The following is a 19,683-nucleotide window of genomic DNA, read 5'->3' on the forward strand; positions in this document are numbered from 1 at the left end:
CCCAGCTTAAACAACAGTGATGGATCTCTTTCTGATAAACACCACTGTGGACTCACTCACCCTCGTGGTAGAGCTTGGGCCTGTAACTCTCTCCTTCAACAGGACTTCACATGTTCCTGGAACGGATCCTGGCACCGGACCAGTTTCCGTGGCTCAAGATCTCAATATAAGCCTTTACATACAAGCAGGATTCCCCCTGCCTCTGTGCTATTGTTTTCCATTATTACTCAGTTCTACAGTATTTCTCTCCGTAGTGTATTTTGAACCTGAACTGCGCTTGCGATTCTCCAGAGGTCTCTTTTTCAAGAAACAAAACCAAGGCGTTGTCTGTGTCGCTGACAACCCAGGAAGAACCCGCCTTTATTTCCCCGTGAAGCCTTGATGCAGAAATATCATACACGCAGCGCCTGGGTTGTTCAGTTTCACTTCTTTTCTCACCGTTCCGAGGCACTCGGAAGACGAAGATGACTCATTTCTAAACAGGATGTGACCCTTGCCAACCCAAGTTGCCTTCGGTTTCGAGTTCAGGCTCTTCGTTTCATTTTGGTGCCGTGTCCAAGGAGAAGAGGACGCTGAGATCTCCGTCGAGCTCATGCAAGCTGCTTTAAGAATTTTAAGGTCTTAGATATGTAATAAATGTTCATAAATGTACCAAGCAAACATGTACATAAATATATAAACCACATGTCTGGAGCAGCACAGGAAGACCCCCCTGAAACCATTTTGACTCCCAAACTGACCAAATGTTTTCTCTGCAAGGAGGGAGGGGGGTGAGGGAACCTTCCCATTGTCTCAGGAATTGGGTAATCACCATCTCAAAGGAATGGCCAGACTACCAGGAAAGGCAATCAGATAAGACATTATCAGCCTTCTTTATGGTCCAGCTCTCACTTCCATACATCACTACTGGGAAAACCATAGCTTGAACTATACAGTATGGACTTTTGTCGGCAATGTGATGTCTCCGCTTTTTAAGATGCTATCTAGGTTTCCACTGCGGCGGGAAGGTAAACAGCCTTTCCGTGCGCTCTGGTTTCCATCACGGTGTTCCATTACACCAGAAGCGGTTTAGTCCTGCTGGCCACATGACCCAGAAAGCTGCCTGTGGACAAATGCCGGCGCCCTCAGCCTGAAATGAGATGAGCACCGCAGTGGTGTAGCGTGGGTTGTCAGCACCCGGGGCAAGGCAAGTAATTTGCACCCCCTAACCCGTGGATTTGCGTCCCCTAACTCTAACCCCCAGATGTTGCGCCCAGTGCAGCCGGGGCCCCCTGCACCCCCCACGCTACGCCACTGGAGCACCGCAACCCCAGAGTCGCCTTTGACTTTACCTTTACCTCACTGGGTAACCAGCCATTGCCTCTCAGCCTAACCTAAGGAGTAAACCCTACACAAATCTGGAGTCCCTAAGAAGGTTGGATGACGCCTTTTATGCCTCCTTCCGGCAACTCCTGCAGCCCAGCTGGTGCCAAACATCTTGCTCTGCTTTCCTTTGGACCACACATCAGCGAGGCCGAGATGGGGGTCTCATCGTCTGGGCAGCCCAGGACCTCCAGACACACTGCCCAGGCTTGCGCCCCAGGGAGGTCACGGACGCAGCAGTTTGACTTCACCCCCAGAGGTACACTCCATTGTCTCTCAAGATAGACAGATGCCAACCACAACAAGAACTCTGAGTTGTCTACTACACATTGTTTGGGGAAACTCACACTACCTTTCTCCCTTGTGCCCTGGATTTAGGACAAAAACTGTCTTTGCCATTTCAAAGAATCCTAGAACGGCAGAGCTGGAAGGGAACCCGTGTTAAGTATAGTAGATTTAATTGACACAGAAATGGAAAATGTATGTGTATTAAAGGTAAAGGGGCCCCTGACCATTAGGTCCAGTCGCGGACGACTCTGGGGCTGCGGCGCTCATCTCGCTTTACTGGCCGAGGGAGCCGGCGTACAGCTTCTGGGTCATGTGGCCAGCAGGACTAAGCCGCTTCTGGCGAACCAGAGCAGCATACGGAAACGCCATTTACCTTCCCACTGTAGTGGTACCTATTTATCTACTTGCAGTTTTGACGTGCTTTCGAACTGCTAGGTTGTCAGGAGCAGGGACCGAGCAACGGGAGCTCACCCTGTCGCGGGGATTTGAACCACCGACCTTCTGATCGGCAAGTCCTAGGCTCTGTGGTTTAACCCACAGCACCACACCTTTATATGTGTATTAATGCAGGTTGAAAATGGAAAATGGCTGTGCGAATAAGACTTGGCTTTTGTTTGTACTGAATCTTTCAATCTTCAGCTTCACTAGATGTTCCCAATGACGATGCCATTCTATCATGAAAATAAATCATCTTATATCCCCGCAGGGTATTACTCCAACATCCCAGATGGCCTCTGAGAGAGAGAGATGGTTAGTTGTTGAGTTTCTGGGCAAGGTGATAATTGAGGACTTGGGAGCAGAGCAAAGACAGGTGAGGGAAACAGGCAGACGTCACAAATAATCGTGGGTTAGTCAACGAATTGCTTGCGGCTACTGGTCAGGTGCTTTAATTAGCCATGTGATTAATTAGCATGTAGTTCAATTATCCCTAAGATCTCATGCAGCTGGTATGTAGTGTCCTGTTTAAAAACAATAGCATCAAGCAGGTATGTCGTTTATACATTGGCACATGATATAATTGCGATAATGATAGAGGAACAATTCCATTCTTGGATATTTTGGGGTTTTTGAGTGGAAGTCACTGGGTTGGGATTAGAACTCAGTGCCATCGCCATCATGAACAGAAGAACTGAGTTCAAGTGCCACCCCAGTGAATTCCTAGGACCCCAAATTATTTACCAGTAAACAGTCAGCTGTTTGCAGTTTTGCACGATCGATCGGGGGCATGGAGTGAGGAACCTCTTAGTGACTGTGGCCTAGGAACTGCAGTAGTGCTCTGAGGCATAAATTAAATTTATATGTTCATTTCCATGCTGCGTTTTAGCATTGCCCACTCAACAAAGCTCTCTGGGCAGTTTGCAAAACGAGACAAATAAGCAATCAAGTCACATCCAAGCACATGTTAAAACTATGTTTTGTTGTTGTTGTTGTTTAGTCATTCAGTCGTGTCCGACTCTTCGTGACCCCCTGGACCAGAGCACGCCAGGCCCTCCTGTCTTCCACTGCCTCCCACAGTTTGGTCAAACTCATGCTGATCTCTTCAAGAACACTGTCCAACCATCTCTACCTCCATCGTCCCCTTCTCCTTGTGCCCTCCATCTTTCCCAACATCAGGGTCTTTTCCAGGGAGTCTTCTCTTCTCATGAGGTGGCCAAAGTCTTGGAGCCTCAGCTTCAGGATGTGTCCTTCCACTGAGCACTCAGTGCTGATTTCCTTCAGAATGGAGAGGTTTGATCTTCTTGCAGTCCATGGGACTCTCAAGAGTCTCCTCCAGCACCAGAATTCAAAAGCATCCATTCTTCGGCGATCAGCCTTCTTTATCAGCTCTCACTTCCATACATCACTACTGGCAAAACCATAGCTTGAACTATACGGATCTTTGCTGGCAAGATAATGTCTCTGCTTTTTAAGATGCTGTCTAGGTTAGTTAAGAATAAAATAAAACCGCAAGGTGGTATCCAGCATTAGGTGGTGCACACACTAGGCTGGCAACATGCACACTTTTTTCCATGTGCACCTCTGTGTGTTTGTTCGCACACAAGAGCTTTCAACTAGTGGGTGGTGACTGGTGGGGGTGTATTCAAATTTCATGTGCTGTTGTCCCTGCCCACCCCCCACCCCTGGGGAATTAGGATTTCCCTGCCCTCCCTGATTTCTGGAAACATTAAGTTCAGTCTGAACATATATTTGTTTACCTGTGTGCATGGCCAATATTATTATTATTATTATTATTATTAATAATAATAATAATAATAATAATAATAATTCTTTTAGGTACTAGTTTTCTGATACGTCAGACTTTCACAAAGCAGTGGGGTTTTGTCTTTGTTTTGTTTTTTAAAAAAGAGATCAAAGAGCCAGTGTGGTGTAGCGGTTAAGAGCGGTAGTCTCGTAATCTGGTGAACCGGGTTCGCTTCCCTGCTCCTCCACATGCAGCTGCAGGGTGACCTTGGGCCAGTCACACTTCTCTGAAGTCTCTCAGCCCCACTCACCTCACAGAGTGTTTGTTGTGGGGAGGAAGGGAAAGGAGAATGTCAGCCGCTTTGAGACTCCTTAAGGGGAGTGAAAGGCGGGATATCAAATCCAAACTCTTCTTCTTCTTCTTCTTGTGTGTTGCAGCCAGCCCAACCTGCGATCCACCAAGGAGGCCCTCACCAATGGACAGAGGGGATAGGGTGTGATTGATGTCACCCAGCAAAGGCCACTAAGAGAGCAAAGAAACAAAACAGCTGCCCAAACAATGTGCTTCGGTTACATCTGCAGTTAATAATAATAATAATAATAATAATAATAATAATAATAATAATAATAATAATAATAATAATAATATATTTATACCCCGCCCATCTGGCTGGGTTTCCCCAGCCACTCTGGGCGGCTTCCAACAGAATATTAAAATACAATACAGTGGTACCTCGGGTTACAGACGCTTCAGGTTACAGACTCCACTAACCCAGAAATAGTACCTCGGGTTAAGAACTTTGCTTCAGGATGAGAACAGAAATCGTGCGGCGGCAGCGGGAACCCCATTAGCTAAAGTGGTGCTTCAGGTTAAGTACAGTTTCAGGTTCAGAACGGACCTCCAAAACGAAATAAGTTCTTAACCCGAGGTACCACTGTAGTCTATTAAACATTAAAAGCCTCCCTAAACAGGGCTGCCTTCAGGTGTCTTCTAAAAGTCTGGTAGCTGTTTTTTCTCTTTGACATCTGCTGGGAGGGCGTTCCACAGGGCGGGCACCACCACCAAGAAGGCCCTCTGCCTGGTTCCCTGTAGCTTTCCTTCTTGCAGTGAGGGAACCGCCAGAAGGCCCTCAGCACTAGACCTCAGTGTCCGGGCAGAACGATGGGGGTGGAGACGCTCCTTCAGGTATACTGGACCGGGGCTGTTTAGGGCCTTAAAGGTCAGCACCAACACTTTGAATTGTGCTCGGAAATGTAAGAAGACCAGAAGAGGCTAGTTGCTGGATCAGGCCAAATAGATCTAGCCCAGCATCGCCTTCCCACAGAGGCCAACCAGATGTCACAAGGGGAAGCCTGCAAACAGTTACCCTGCCCTCCTGCAGTTTCTGGTATTCAGAAGCACTGCTGATTCTGCAATTGGAGGGAGGATATCACCATCAAGGTTAGTAGCCCTCAATAGCCCTCTCCTCCTTTGTGGATTTGTTGAATCCTCTTTTAAAACTATCCAAAATTGTGGCCAACCCTGCTTCTTGTGGCAGTGAGTTCCATAGTTGAACTACATTGAGACCCACGTACCTACGGGACCACCTCTCCTGGTATGCCCCGCGGAGGACCTTAAGGTCCACAAATAACAACACTTTGAAGGTCCCAAGCCTCAAGGAGGTTAGATTGGTCTCAACTAGGGCCAGGGCCTTTTCAGCACTGGCCCCGACTTGGTGGAACGCTCTGTCACAAGAGACTAGGGCCCTGTGGGACTTGACATCTTTCTGCAGGGCCTGCAAGACAGAGCTGTTCCGCCTGGCCTTTGGTTTGGACTCAGTCTGACCCTTATGTTTCCCTCCCCTTATGGTTTTGATCTATGGGCTATTATTAAAATAAGGCTGCATTTTAAACTGTATTTTTAACCTGTATTTTAAATTGTGTCCCTCCCCTTTTTCTTTTTGTAATTTTACTGGTGTTAGCTGCCCTGAGCCCGGCAGGGTATAAATAAAATTATTTGTTGTTGTTGTTGTTGTTGTTATCTGAAGGCAGCCCTGTTTAGGGAAGCCTTTAATGTTTAATAGGTTATTGTATTTTTGTGTTTTGTTGGAAGCCGCCCAGATGGGCAGGGTATAAATAATCAATTATTATTATTATTATTATTATTATTATTATTATTATTATTATTATTATTATTATTATTACATGCTGTGTGAAGGACCTTGTATCTGTCCCAAATCTTCCAGCATTCAGCTTCATGGCATGTCCACAAGCCCCAGCGTTATGCGAGAGGGAGAACAATAGCTATCATTGCTAGTTGGGCAACCTGTGGTTGTGTGCCGGATATTCCCTCTGTTACCAGAGTGGGGTTAGGGTAGGATTCAGCTGGGAGATGCAAATGGAGATCGGGGAAAAGCTGTGGCACAGCTTCAAGGAGGAACGAGCCGCAAGTGGTACCCGCAGCCTCATTACAAACCAGCTCGGCGTCTGACGTGCAGCTCAGCAGCTGGAAACAATTAGGCTTCAATTGTGTCCCCCCTCCCCCTTTTAAATAAAACGTCTCTGGACCAGATGTTTTCCAAAAGCACATCACGCACAGCGAGACACAAAAGCCAGACGCTGCTTTGAACAGAGCGTGCCGATTACAACTTGGGCAGAGGGAATAACCACGCGAGCTTTCTGGGGTTCAGAGGGCACTTTCAAACAGAAGCAAAGCCTCGTGTGCTTTCATTTCAGCTGAACGTATAAAAGGTTGGGGGATGGAGAAGTCTGGAGGTTTTCTCTTGCTCCGGGAGACCCGCTCTTCCCTTGGTGCAGGCACCCCAGACCAGCATGGAGTCAAGGAGTGGGACTGCATGTCCACCTTTCCAGTGGACAGATTTCTCTTCGAAGGGTGGTTGGGAGAGCTGTGTACAGGATTCAGCTAAAGCCAGACTGAATCAGGCCTATTTGGGAAAGCCATGCTTCAGCCAAGGATGCAGGTGACAGCTCTAGATCACTCCGAGATTGGTTGAGCCACCTGGTGTGTTCTAGGGATGTCAGGAAGCAGGGCAGACTGATACAGGAGAGACATGTTTTGTTGCAGCTGGGGCAAAGAAAGGTGTCCGGTTGTGCTGCTGTGGATGCAAGAGGGAGGATGTTGCTTCTCTCTGTGCTCCTCCCAGTGGTCATTCCTCCTCTGGTCACTGCACCACCTTTCTGCCTGTCTCCAGGCAACTGCAGTCGTCTACAAGGGATTCCCACACGGCGGAGTTGACGGAGACATTTTTGCAATGCAGTGCGCGGGTGGTGCTGTGGGTTAAACCACAGAGCCTAGGACTTGCCGATCAGAAGGTCGGTGGTTCGAATCCCCGCGACGGGGTGAGCTCCGGTTGCTCGGTCCCTGGCTCCTGCCAATCTAGCAGTTCAAAAGCACGTCCAAGTGCAAGTAGATAAAAAGGTACCACTCTGGCAGGAAGGTAAATGGCGTTTCCGTGCGCTGCTCTGGTTCGCCAGAAGCGGCTTAGTCCTGCTGGCCACATGACCCGGAAGCTGTACACCAGCTCCCTTGGCCAATAAAGCGAGATGAGCGCCGCAACCCCAGAGTTGTCCGCGACTGGACCCAATGGTCAGGGGTCCCTTTAACTTTTACCTTTAATGTTATTATGTAGGCGTCATGCCATCAGTTTCAAGCAAGAGGGATTTTAAAAAATGCCAATATTTACAGCCTTGGACTGTTTGTGTATGCAATGCTAGCTTCTTATTGTGCTGGGAATTGGGGAAGGGTGGTAGTTCAATGGTAGAACTCATGCTTTACATTTATAAGGTCCCAGAGACAGTTACCAGAATCCTCAGGTAGGACTGCAAAGGTGGACTATTGGTTTGACTCCACATAAGCCATCTTCCTATGAATGCACACATTCCCTTACTGTCAAGCATTGCTGCCACATCCAGATCACTCAGTCGAGTAGAGCATGAGACTCTTAATTTCAGGGCTCTGGGTTCGAGACTCACGCTGGGCAAAAGATTCCTGCCTTGGCAAGCGGCCTGGACTAAATGACCCTTGTGGTCCTTTCCCAACTCTATAATTCTATGGTTCATTTCCCAGCAGCAAAGCCCATATAGCTTGCAAATAGCTCATCTCGACTTTTAATTATGGATGGAGATATTTTTTGAAGTAAAACCATCAGCTAGCTGAACTTTACTACTTTGGGCCCACAAGAGGCCAATGGGCTCAGTAAAGAGACCGTAACCCAGCCTACTGTAAGGGAGTATGTTTCACAAGATAAATATGTGTGCTGTTTTCAGGTGACGCAGCCTCAAAGCTGTGTGACAGAGCTCACGTCAAGTGCCATTTTGCTTCACTATGTGTTTACCGTCAAAATACAGAAAAGGAACCCTCTCGGAAAAATGAAAGCGATAAGGATAGTACAATACGCACCAACAGGTTTGGGACAGATGTTCCCATTGGGATAGGAACCCAGATATCTGAACCACAGCTGGAGTTAAAAGATGCCAGTGAGATTTCTCTGCTTGACCGGGAGAGCTGGCGATTGATGTGCCCTGATAAACCCCTCTCACATTAAAGATGAAAGACAAGGAGATATGCAGGAAGTTTTAATTGTTCACCACACTTAACACTGTACAAAAACACACACATTTTTACAGAGTCGTTGTGCTTTGGTTGTTTTATTATTTACATTTGTTTCCAGAATTTCATCCCCATTCTAGCTTCTAGCCTGATGGTGGTTCTGCACCAGAAATTCCCCCTCGGGGAAAAAAAAAGAAAACTTGCAGAACTCGGCTAATTTTTGGAAGTGCTTCAGACGCACTACTAGAAGCGCTCAAAGTTTCTTCCTGCTAATTTGCGTTACACTAAGGTAAACTGCCCTCCTTCCTTGAAATTCAGCAGGGGGGACGACCTCAAAACTGCAAGTAAAGACTTTACCTGTTTCCTTCCTTCTCCTCGCTAACACCACCTCCTACCAAGTCTTGCAACATACACTGTGCCTCCTTTTTGCTTCCAAATGCATCTTTCTGATGCTCCCTTCTAAAGACCTCCTCCCTTTTGTGCTCACTGTAGTATAATCTCCTCTTTACCTAAACCTTCTGCGACATTCCCTAATCCTTCTGCGTCCACTGCGATCTGCTTTCAGTAGTTCGGAGTACACAAGGCACTCTACGGGCCTGTGGCCAACCCAAAATGCTACATCAAAACGGACCTCAAATCTTCCCTCCCCGTAAGATTGCCAAACTTGCGGGCCACCTAAGTTCTCCTGTACCTTTAAAAGGAAATACAGAATTCTGATTACTTAGCAACGTCTCTCTGCTGAAGTAGAGCTGTTTTAAAGGCACAGGCACCCCAGGTCAGTTTGGGGGGGATGGGGGTAAAAACTCTGTTCTCCCATTTTCCCAATGGCTCAAGAACATATGGCTTTGTTTCACCTTGAAAAGTCCTGAACTGGCTTTTAAATATACATAACATACCAACACATGCTCTCTTCTCACACACACACACCCATCAAGTACTTAAAAAAAAAAGGAAGAAAAATGCCAATTCGGATGTTGAGAAATACAATGAAATCAAAGTACAAAAGTTCTCTACAAATGTATTCAGGTAAAAATAATAATAATAATAAAACAAGATTAAATACTTGGCAGGTCATGTCAATTCACACAAGGAATGTACAACGAACAAACAAAAATTAAGTACAGAATTCCAGTCAGTAAAATGGAAACCTGTTGAACTTTGGAGTCTGTTTCTCTGAGAAATGTGGGTTGCAGGTCTCAGACCACCTTGCTTCTACAGTAAGGGCTGAAATAAACCAGATTTAACAACCTAGGGGGAACTGCATCAATCCGAATCGCTCCACAAGCCAAAGAAAACTCAAATTTTAAATAATGAGCATTTTTCCATGTGGAACTGCTGAGAGAGAAATAAAACACTCTTTTAAAGATGGGCCTGCTCTATTTTCTTTGGGAATCAAGCCTCAAAAAATTCACAGCTCCTTGGCAACAGCTGAAGCTTGCTCCAAAACGTTCCTCACAGATGCAACGTTTTCAAAACCCACTTTGTAACCCCAAAAGTCCTTGCTTTTCAGAACCAGACTCCAGTTCAACAGTGTTTGCTGAAAACCAGTAGCTGCCATCAAAGGAGAACAAAAACACAAACAAAAAGACCACAGACATTTATATTCAGAAGGAGTAAGCATCCTCACATTACAGGAAAGAAAATGTACACTTTTTATTTATAAATAAACAGGGGGGAGAAGGGCTTCTGAACCCTTCAAACGAGTGTCTCTTTCCGCTTGCCACTGAGCTGGGCTCTCTCCCTCGTCCTCCGGAGCCCAGAGTGCATCCGGTACGGCTTGGGGTTTTTGGCCTCATCCGCCGCCATGTCCAGGACTGAGCTGCACTCCACGCCGTTCTCGTCCAGCTCCATGTGGAGGCTGCCGGAGAGGGTGGACGGCCTCCTCTTGATTTTGGCGCTGGGCACAGAGGGGTTGTTCTCCTCTGCCTCTTCGCTGAGTTCCGGCAGTTCTTTGAGCTCGCAAGGCGCAGCGCTCAGCTGGTAAGGCCCAATGGCCGCCCGGATGCAGTTGAACCACTGTTGCTTGTGGAAGATGTCGTTGGCCTGCAGCGTGTGGGACTGGCCGGGAGCTGGGTCTCGGAAGCGGACCCGGAAGATGTTCTTAGCTGCAGAGGGGGGAAACAAGGGGAGGAGAGATGTCATCAGAATGGAGCTTCAAGAATGCTGATTGAGCAATAAGGACATGGGTGGCGCTGTGGCCTAAACCAGTGTTTCCCAACCTTGGGCCTCCAGCTGTTTTTGGACTACAACTCCCATCATCCCTAGCTAGCAAGACCAGTGGTCAGGGATGATGGGAATTGTAGTTCAAAAACAGCTGGAGGCCCAAGGTTGGGAAACACTGGTCTAAACCACAGAGCCTAGGGCTTGCCGATCAGAAGGTTGGTGGTTCGAATCCCCGCGATGGGGTGAGCTCCTGTTGCTTGGTCCCAGCTCCTGCCCACCTAGCTGTTCCGGTGGGAAGGTAAATGGCGTTTCCATGCGCTGCTCTGGTTTGCCAGAAGCGGCTTAGTCATGCTGGCAACATGACCTGGAAGCTGTCTGCGGACAAACGCCGGCTCCCTCGGCTAGTAAAGCAAGATGAGCGCGCAACCGCAGATTCATCCATGACTGGACTTAACAGTCAGGGGTCCCTTTACCTTTTTAACTGAGCAATGGTCATAGAGGTTCGCTTGCCCGACTACTTTGACACATGTTCCTGGGTCAGCCAAAGTCTCCCTCCCAGCTCCCTCCCCCAGAGGTTTTCATTTGCTGAAAGGGTTTCACGAATGTTTGACCTACATCCAAATCATGAGTCACATTCAGGACCAATGCTGATATGTTTTCAGGGCCTGGCAAGTCCCAATCTGGATTTGTGTGGAAGTTTATGCCAAAATCCAGGGGAAAGGGGACTACTCCTCACAAATGCCCGTTAAAGCAAAGACAGCTGCATACAAGCCGGCCTTCGGACAGAATTGCTGAAGGATGTGAGCCTATTTGCTTCATACCTTTATCGGAATTGCCAAAGGCACCTCGAAAGGAACCTCCCATTTTCACGTCGCCATCCTGCAAGTCCTCCAGCACCAGGTCCTGAGCGGGTATCGGCTGCCGGTACACTTGGTAAGAATGACGCTCGTTACGTGTCACAGGCCGAGTTAGAACCAAGATATCTTGGAAAAGGAAGACGTAGAGCTTCTGGAGGGGGAGGAAAAGCTTTGGTCAAGATCTTAAATTGGAACAAAATACACATATATACATGCTACATGCAGAATTACCGTATTTTTTGCTGTATAAGACTCACTTTTTCCCTCCTAAAAGGTAAGGGGAAATCTGTGTGCGTCTTATGGAGCGAATGCAGGCTGTGCAGCTATCCCAGAAGCCAGAACAGCAAGAGGGATTACTGCTTTCACTGCGCAGCGATCCCTCTTGCTGTTCTGGCTTCTGAGATTCGGAATATTTTTTTTTCTTGTTTTCCTCCTCCAAAAACTAGGTGTGTCTTGTGGTCTGGTGCGTCTTATAGAGCAAATAATATTAGGCACTTCTCCAGTTGAAAGGATCCAAGGGGTGCTTGCTTGAAAGACCTGCTCAAGGCACAGGAGACTGTGCTGGCAGTCAGAGAAAATGCTCAAGCAAACTGGGTCAGCGGAACAACTCCAAATAAGCACCAGACCTCCAGAGGCAGACAACCACGATAACGCTAGAGGACTTGCATTGCCAGAGCAACTAATGACGCAGGGCTGCCAGCCAGGGAGACACAAGATAGTTTTGACTACAAAATAGGTTGAGCTGACCTATGACAAGACGTTTTGCTCATAGCTGGGAGGAAGGCCAAGCAACCCCTTGCAGGTTCCAGCTTCTATTTTTGAGAAGCAGCACCGGCCAAGCTTTTCGAGAGCCGCTTTAGACTCCAAGCTGTCGTCAGTTTTCTTCAAGCCCAAAAGATTACATACTTGGAAGACTCTAAGGGATGCATTACATCACTGGCAGCCCGCAGGAAATACCTCTTGACCCCCCGGCAAAATGCATGCCGTGCTTTCTGTAGTAACCTTATGCTAATTATTTCACAACCATCTGCAACCTTGGCAGATGCCAGCCCTGCTTTCGGTGTCTAAATGTTGCCTGATGCCACTTAATGGGTTCTTTAATGACCCGGCACCAAAGTCAAGGTCTGTAAAGTGGGGGAAAAGGGGTGCCAATTCCGTCACAGCAAGATAGTCTTCTCTTTTAAAAAAGAGAGAACAAATTGAGAGGTAAAAGTGGCAGGTCCTGGACACTTATTTCTAGAGGGTTAAAAGATGCGCCGCCATCAAGAATTTGAGACAGGCCAAGTTCTGGACCATTCCACCCTTTGCTTTAAGGTGGTGCCGTTTCACTCTGCAGTTCCTTGGCAGGTTTTGTGGCTGCAGGATGGGAGCATCTGTAGCATCACCTCTGTAAAATCAGGTACTTACATGGCCGTTCTTGTTCTTCAGCTCCCCGTGGCAAAGCAGCACTTTGCTCGTTTCGATTCGTGGGTCTCTCTGCTTCTCGTCAAGGTACTCCAGCTTGTCAATGTAATACTGACATTCAGACTCCCCTTTCTTCAAGTTGATGTCAGAGAGGACTCCCTGGATTATGGAGATCTAAAAGCAAAGGGTCCACCAATTAATGCTGCTTGATAACTGAAGTCGGGCAGCGAGAGCACAGGCCTCAATACAGGCAATGGATTGAGAAGATACATGGGACAGGGCCTTACTCAACCGAGTAAAGGTAAAGGGACCCCTGATGATTACCACAACACAAAACAGAATGTTCAATTACTTGAGCCCAAGCAGGACTGCCCAAGACGTTTTGGGGCTGGGGAAGAAACTCCAGCTGGCAAGTGGAGTACAACACACAAAGCAGTTTCCTACAAAACTGCACCGCGGTGAGCAGAAGCCCTTGGAAGAGCATTGCTTTGTGCTTGCAAAGCTCCCAGCCCATTTCAACCCCCACGAATCAGACCTCTCCCTTTGCTTTTGTGCCTGGTGTTGGGCCTGCCACATTTAACAACGTATTTAAAAGAACGTCAACTAGTACTAATTGAGAGGGGCCATTTCCACCTAATCTGATCCATCATTCAACAAACTGCATTTACTTTTTATTGCAAGAAAGAGACAGTTTGTAAGGTGGGACTTGGTTTTAAAAGGGTACTTTACTATGGAAAGAAGATTCCGATTAAACATCAGGAAGAACTTTCTGACAGTAAGTGCTGTTTGACAGTGGAACAGACTCACTCGGAAGGTGATGGACTCTCCTTCACCGGAGGGTTTTAAGGAAAGTTTGGATGGCCATATGTCATGGATGTTTTAGCTGAGATTCCTGCATTGTGGGGGGCTGGATTAGATGACCCTTGGGGTTCCCTTTCAACTCTACAATCATTAATATATTAGAAGCTCTGTGCAGAGAATCCCCAGGCACTTACTGCTTCTTCCAGAATCTGAACGTCGGGGTGATCGTTGGGTGTATGCCTCAGGATTTCCTTCAGGAGGAGAGGGTACTTGACCAAGCGACTCCGAGGGATATCCAAAAAGCTCCAGAGGTCCAGCTTGCGGCTGAAAGGAGATTCAAGGCAACGCTGGAGGAAGTCCTGGACTCGGCGGTCTTGCTTCTTCTGGTCCAGGAGGGCTTTAGCTGCCAACTGGTTGCTGCAATAGGCCTTGTACGCATTCAGTCCTGGTAGCTAGAAAAGACGATGCAAGGCATTTGTAAACTGCTGAATGAGTCAGGCAATCTGCTAGGTGCTCTACAGTGTGATATGTGAATGTGAGGAATTCCAATTATGCAGCTCCCACTGTGAAGAATATAGCAGGGGGAGAAGAAAGCAAGGGGCACATTCCATAGCCAATTCCTCTGGAGTTCATAGCTGAATTTTGGTTAGGTGAAGACGTCTACCCTCCTGTGAAGATCTTCAAAAGTGCAAAACCTCAAGAGAGGACTTATGAACTCCATCATATACCGTACATTTTCAGACTAGAGTGCTAATATACCTGTCACATCTCTTTGTTCACAGTTGCAGTGTACAAAGTTTCTTTTAGCACGGTTTATTTCAAGTGTCCAGGTTACTTCATACAGGTTATCTCAGTAACCCTTACACAACAGCCCTGTAAGTTAGGTTACTATCATTCTCATGTTGTAGATGAGTAACTGAGGCTGGGAGGAGGTGAATAACGTGAGAAGCAGGCCTCAGATGTTAGTTGTCGTTGCTCATCTCAAATTAACTGGCAAGCAACCAGACAGAATTGCAAGTCAATTCGGCTTGAAAAGTTCATTATGCAAATGAAATCCGGAGCAACACACATCAGCTTAATTATAGGATCTCATGACTTTCCAAAGCCAATGTTCCCATGAATTTTGGATGGCTGATCTCCCGTAAGAAACAGAAGGAGAGAGATCCGAGGGTTACTCACCCATTTCACAAGAATGGGTCCAATTTGCTCCACTGTCCCATCTGGCCTTGTCGCTTCCCCCAGCCTTGCCAGAAAGTCTGCAAGATAAACACAAAAGGGATTGGTACCAGGACACTCTTCTCAACATACGCATTCTTTAAAAATTCACATTTAAAACAGTAATCAACACAAGTGCAGAGCGCTGGGGATGACGTTCAAAGCCTTCCACCTCTGCACCACGGAGAATGCTTCTTCTCATGTGGCTTTAGATCTGCAGAAAAACCCTGCTGCACATCGCAGAAGAGGTCTGCTGGAGGAGCTGGCCAGCCCCTCTCTGCAGTGGCACTCAGCGGCACTTTGCTGGTGGGTGTATGAAACAGCCCTCGCCACGGACAACTTACAGTCAGGTAAAAACCTGACTGGACACAGGTAGTGCTGTGGGTTAAACCCACTGGTCTAGAAGGTCAGCGGTTCGAATCGCCGCGACGGGGTAAGCTCCTGTTGCTTGGTCCCTGCTCCTGCCAACCTAGCAGTTCGAAAGCACGTCAAAGTGCAAGTAGATAAATAGATACCGCTCCGGCAGGAAGGTAAACGGCGTTTCCGTGCGCTGCTCTGGTTCGCCAGAAGCGGCTTAGTCATGCTGGCTACATGACCTGGAAGCTGTACACCGGCTCCCTCAGCCAATAAAGCAAGATGAGCGCCACAACCCCAGAGTCGGTCACGACTGGACCTAATGGTCAGGGGTCCCTTTACCTTTTAAAAACCTGAAGCTTTCAGAAAGCTTTTGCCATAGGCAGCCCTGTGCTGTCTGCACATGGAATTTTATGTGAGTATTTTATCATAGATGCGTTATGGTTTTAACATTTTATAGGCTGGTTTTTTGAGCTACTTTGATATGACGGGCAGGGAATGTGGCACGTTTACATGAATTCATGAGTGCTGGAGGGTTTTTTGTTGTTGTTTTTGGAGGTAGGGGTGGAGAAGCTCACCTTCATGCAAAGGGATATAGGAATCCAAGTCCCCAAAGATGTGAGTGAGCTCTTCTTCAGACATGATGGACAGCTTCAGCATGGGGTCATGGTAAGCCTGTCAACAAGAAAGGATGGGAAATTACAAAAAAATAAAAATAAAAAACAGCTTGACAGGGCATTGCAGTGCAGCTGCATGGTTTGGAGTGGGGGGAAAGGGTAGTGACAGAGCCGTATCTCAATGGTAGAGCACATGCGTCACACGCAGATGCTTCCAGGTTCAGTCCCCAGCACTGGTCTCCAAGGAGACCTGGGATAGACTCAAACACCAGAGCGCCACTGCCAATAAGCGGACACAAGGCCGAGGGTCTGGCTTGTTATATGGGCAGCCTCCTATGGGACTTTCCATCCAACAGGATTGCGACCTCCAGGCAGCTGAAGCAAGAGCTCCCAGAGCACTTTGTGGCTGCGGGATTCACTGCCCACAAACAGGCAGGTGCACTTGCTGACTATCGGGCTGGGAAGGGCAGGTGAGCCTATAGCTGAGTTCTCTCCTCTTACACCTTCTCCCCTCCCATATGCTATAGCTGCAATTCCTGCATTGCAGGGGGTTGGACTAGATGACCATTTCTAAACCACTTTGTGTTTTTAAGAAAAAATCTCAAAGCACCTTGCTGCACATTAATGGTATATCCTGCCACAAAGGTGCTGCTTTGAGTTTTTTTCTTAAAAACATAAAGTGGCATATTATTATTATTATTATTATTATTATTATTATTATTATTATTATTAAAATTACCATGTGGCTTATTTCAGTGAAAAACAGAAATTGGCAGGGGAACAACCAGCACAACTACTTCCACAAGGAATACATTTACGTTTCCGAGCACAATTCAAAGTGTTGGTGCTGACCTTGAAAGCCCTAAACGGCCTCGGTCCAGTATACCTGAAGGAGCGTCTCCACCCCCATCGTTCAGCCCGGACACTGAGGGTCTTCTGGCAGTTCCCTCACTGCAAGAAGCCAAGTTACAGGGAACCAGGCAGAGGGCCTTCTCGGTGGTGGCGCCCTCCCGGTGGAACGCCCTCCCATCAGATGTCAAAGAGAACAACTACCAGACTTTTAGAAGACATCTGAAGGCAGCCCTGTTTAGGGAAGCTTTTAATGTTTGATGTATTATAGTGTTTTAATATTTTTTTGGAAGCTGCCCAGAGTGGCTGGGGAAGCCCAGCCAGATGGGCGGGGTATAAATAACAATTTTTTTAAAATTATTATTATTATTATTATTATTATTATTATTATTATTATTATTATTATTATTATTAATCCAGTGACCTTTAATGGAATGAGCAAAGTCCGAAAGTCTGACGCCTAATCCAGGATATCCAGTGCATTTAACTGCTGCAAAGTGGGGGGTGGGGAGCTAACAAATATATCGATTTGCAGTGTCATCAAAGCAGAGAAAGATACTAACCTTTCTGGCAAGCTTCAGGTCCTCAATCAAATCCTGCTCGCCCCGAGACATTTCGTAGATCGCCTGTGAACAAAAAGTGGGGGAAATATCAGAACTGTCTCCATTTTATTGCCCTAGAAATAACAGCTGCTGAAGTCAAGAATGTACCACTTCCGGGTTTCGGAGGTGTTGCTGACCACAGACTATTCCACTAGCCACTTATGTTGAAGCAGAAGCAAAGCAACAGCCAATCAAGCCCCACCTGTATAGCCCAAACCATTTTGATCAAGAAGCCAGCCGCTCTGCAGCCCAAAAGGGGGGAAGCTCAGCCGTTGAGCTGCATCCGCCCACCTGGGCTTAAGGGCCAAAACGGAAGGGAAAGGCTTGAATCATTGCTGAGAAAAGTAAACTCCTTCTCATGAAAGGAGGCTTTGAAGCTGCGAGATCATGCCAAATCAAACACTGGGACGCGTTAGACTTCAGTGTGAAGGGCTGAACTCACCCAGAGGGCTGAACTTTGGCCCTCTTTTTCTCGTTTGCTGCTTCAGTCATTTGCATTAATGCATAACTTTGGTCTGGATCACCAGCTAGCATGAGTCATAAAGATGGAGTTTCAGAATTAATCATTTTTTAATGCCCAATACGAAGTATATTGTCTCCCATGTTGGGGCATCGGCCAGGGGGAATATATTATCAATCAAGATTCGGAGGGGGAATTTAATCTGCTTTTTTAAGGAATGTGGTGGGACAGAAGACCTTCTTTTTGTAGAACAGAGTTCTTCAAAACTCTTCCACCACTATTTTCTACGCACTGAACAACTGAGGCCTCCTCCCTCTCCCGTCCTCCCCCCACAAGCTGCATCACAGAAATGCAAAACCAGAGAGCACACTATTTATGTAATCTTCTTCTCATGTATCTACTTGCCCAGCTCCTTTGCCTTATTCCAGGCAGCAAAATAATGCCTTCTGCAGATCTGGGGATATGGTGGTGGCAGGAGGTTAGCTGTCATACATGGGGGGCTGGAAACATGATTGCTGCCTCCTGAACACTGGGTGCTTCTCTTTACACTGCCGACAGGTCGTCTTAACACGCCTCCGGAGACCATGAGGACTTAGAAACATATTGCTCTTTTCCCTCTCAAACAACAGCCAAGATGCTCAGAAATCCCAATTCAGTGCTGAATTGTAACAGCCCCATCCGTCTGGGGCTGGCTGTTGGGGTTGCCCCACTGGAGGCATACCTCTTGGCGCTTGATTTCTTTGGTGCTCAGCGTCTCTTTCATGTTGACATCCAACGTCTCGGACCAAAGCACACTGTTTCTTCGTTTTGGTGGCGTGGGGGCAGCTGAGCGGCTGCACAGTTTCTGCGCGCTGCCTGGAGATTTGCTCTCGCCGCGAAGAGAGAACGACTGCAGGACAACAGGGTGGGGGAAGGAGATGGTTTGCATTCGGTCGTGAACCTTAGGAACTTAGGTGTATTTTAACAGACGCTGGACAGAAAAACAGCCGCGAGGCATTTCATGTCAACCAGGGATGTTGCACAGCCCAGCAAACTGTGTGCATAAGCACAAACACCACAACAAAGTCCTGGTCAATGCAACAGCCTCTTGACGAATGCCTGTGGAAATATCCTTAAGATCAGGCCCACATAATCTGTCACAAACCCACTCATTTAAGCCAAAGGCAGCTGCATGCTAAGGAAGTGACAAATAGGTGAGTTGTCAAGTACCTAGCCGAACGCCATGCCCTGGAGGTGGAATCCAAATTGTGCAGGCCTGCCTCAAGAAACTTCACCCTTAATGGCTTCAGCAACCAGGGTGTGTGTGTAGCTAATCCAGGCACCACGGAGCCTTGAGAGATCTAATTTGCCAATGCCCTCTTTTGCTTAACCCTCCCCCTTCCCATACTAGAGATTTTGGATAGCTGGAGAGGGTTGGGGTTAAGCAGGCTGAGAATCTGGTTTCAAGTACATAAATAGTGTAATTCTACCTCTCCCAGCTCTGGTAACATTAACAAGCCATGGGAGCTGTGTTCTTTGTGGCTTGAAACAGCACTAGCATCAAGAGCAAGGAGTATTTACACAGTTGGGGTGGATGGTATATCTTACATGACAGGCTTCGCTGAGGTCACGTTTCTATTATGAACAGCCGGGTAAACTCAGACTGCAGCACATGCTGCAGTATGTCACATGCAGCCATCAAGTGTTGGCACAGGCGGCAATCTAATGCCCACCCCCCTGCACACTGGCCTGAGTTTATAGGCTGCTCCTGATAAAACTGCACCAAGGTCTTGACTGGGCAATCTCTACACAATTATCTGCAAAAGTAATCACGGTGAAAAGAATTCTGCATCCAAAAGCATGCAAATTTCATTTGTTCCAATGACTTGCTTATAGGTTTGTGCAGAGATGTGGACTACAAGGCAGTTAGGACACAAAATGCCAGTTTCGTATGTGGAAAAACTGAATTAAAATATTTGTGGGGAGGAAAAATTCTAAATCC

General features: G+C 47.2%; 1 protein-coding gene across 2 annotated transcripts in view; it reads right to left on the bottom strand.

Moving 5' to 3' along the window:
* Positions 1-8,393: 8,393 nt before the first annotated feature.
* NET1 (neuroepithelial cell transforming 1) overlaps positions 8,394-19,683 on the bottom strand; it is a 70,550-nt gene continuing 59,260 nt past the window's right edge. For both annotated transcript variants that reach the window (XM_081927054.1, XM_081927055.1), the window contains 8 exons: positions 18,424-18,591; positions 17,204-17,266; positions 15,753-15,849; positions 14,785-14,861; positions 13,800-14,057; positions 12,808-12,978; positions 11,365-11,551; positions 8,394-10,485 (listed from right to left, as the gene is read on the bottom strand). In XM_081927054.1, coding sequence (XP_081783180.1) covers positions 10,076-10,485; positions 11,365-11,551; positions 12,808-12,978; positions 13,800-14,057; positions 14,785-14,861; positions 15,753-15,849; positions 17,204-17,266; positions 18,424-18,591 — 1,431 coding nt within the window. In that variant the 3' untranslated portion in view covers positions 8,394-10,075. The remainder of the gene's footprint in view (positions 10,486-11,364; positions 11,552-12,807; positions 12,979-13,799; positions 14,058-14,784; positions 14,862-15,752; positions 15,850-17,203; positions 17,267-18,423; positions 18,592-19,683) is intronic.

Source organism: Podarcis melisellensis (genome assembly GCF_964234715.1).
Source record: "Podarcis melisellensis genome assembly, chromosome: 10".
Lineage (NCBI taxonomy): Eukaryota > Metazoa > Chordata > Lepidosauria > Squamata > Lacertidae > Podarcis > Podarcis melisellensis.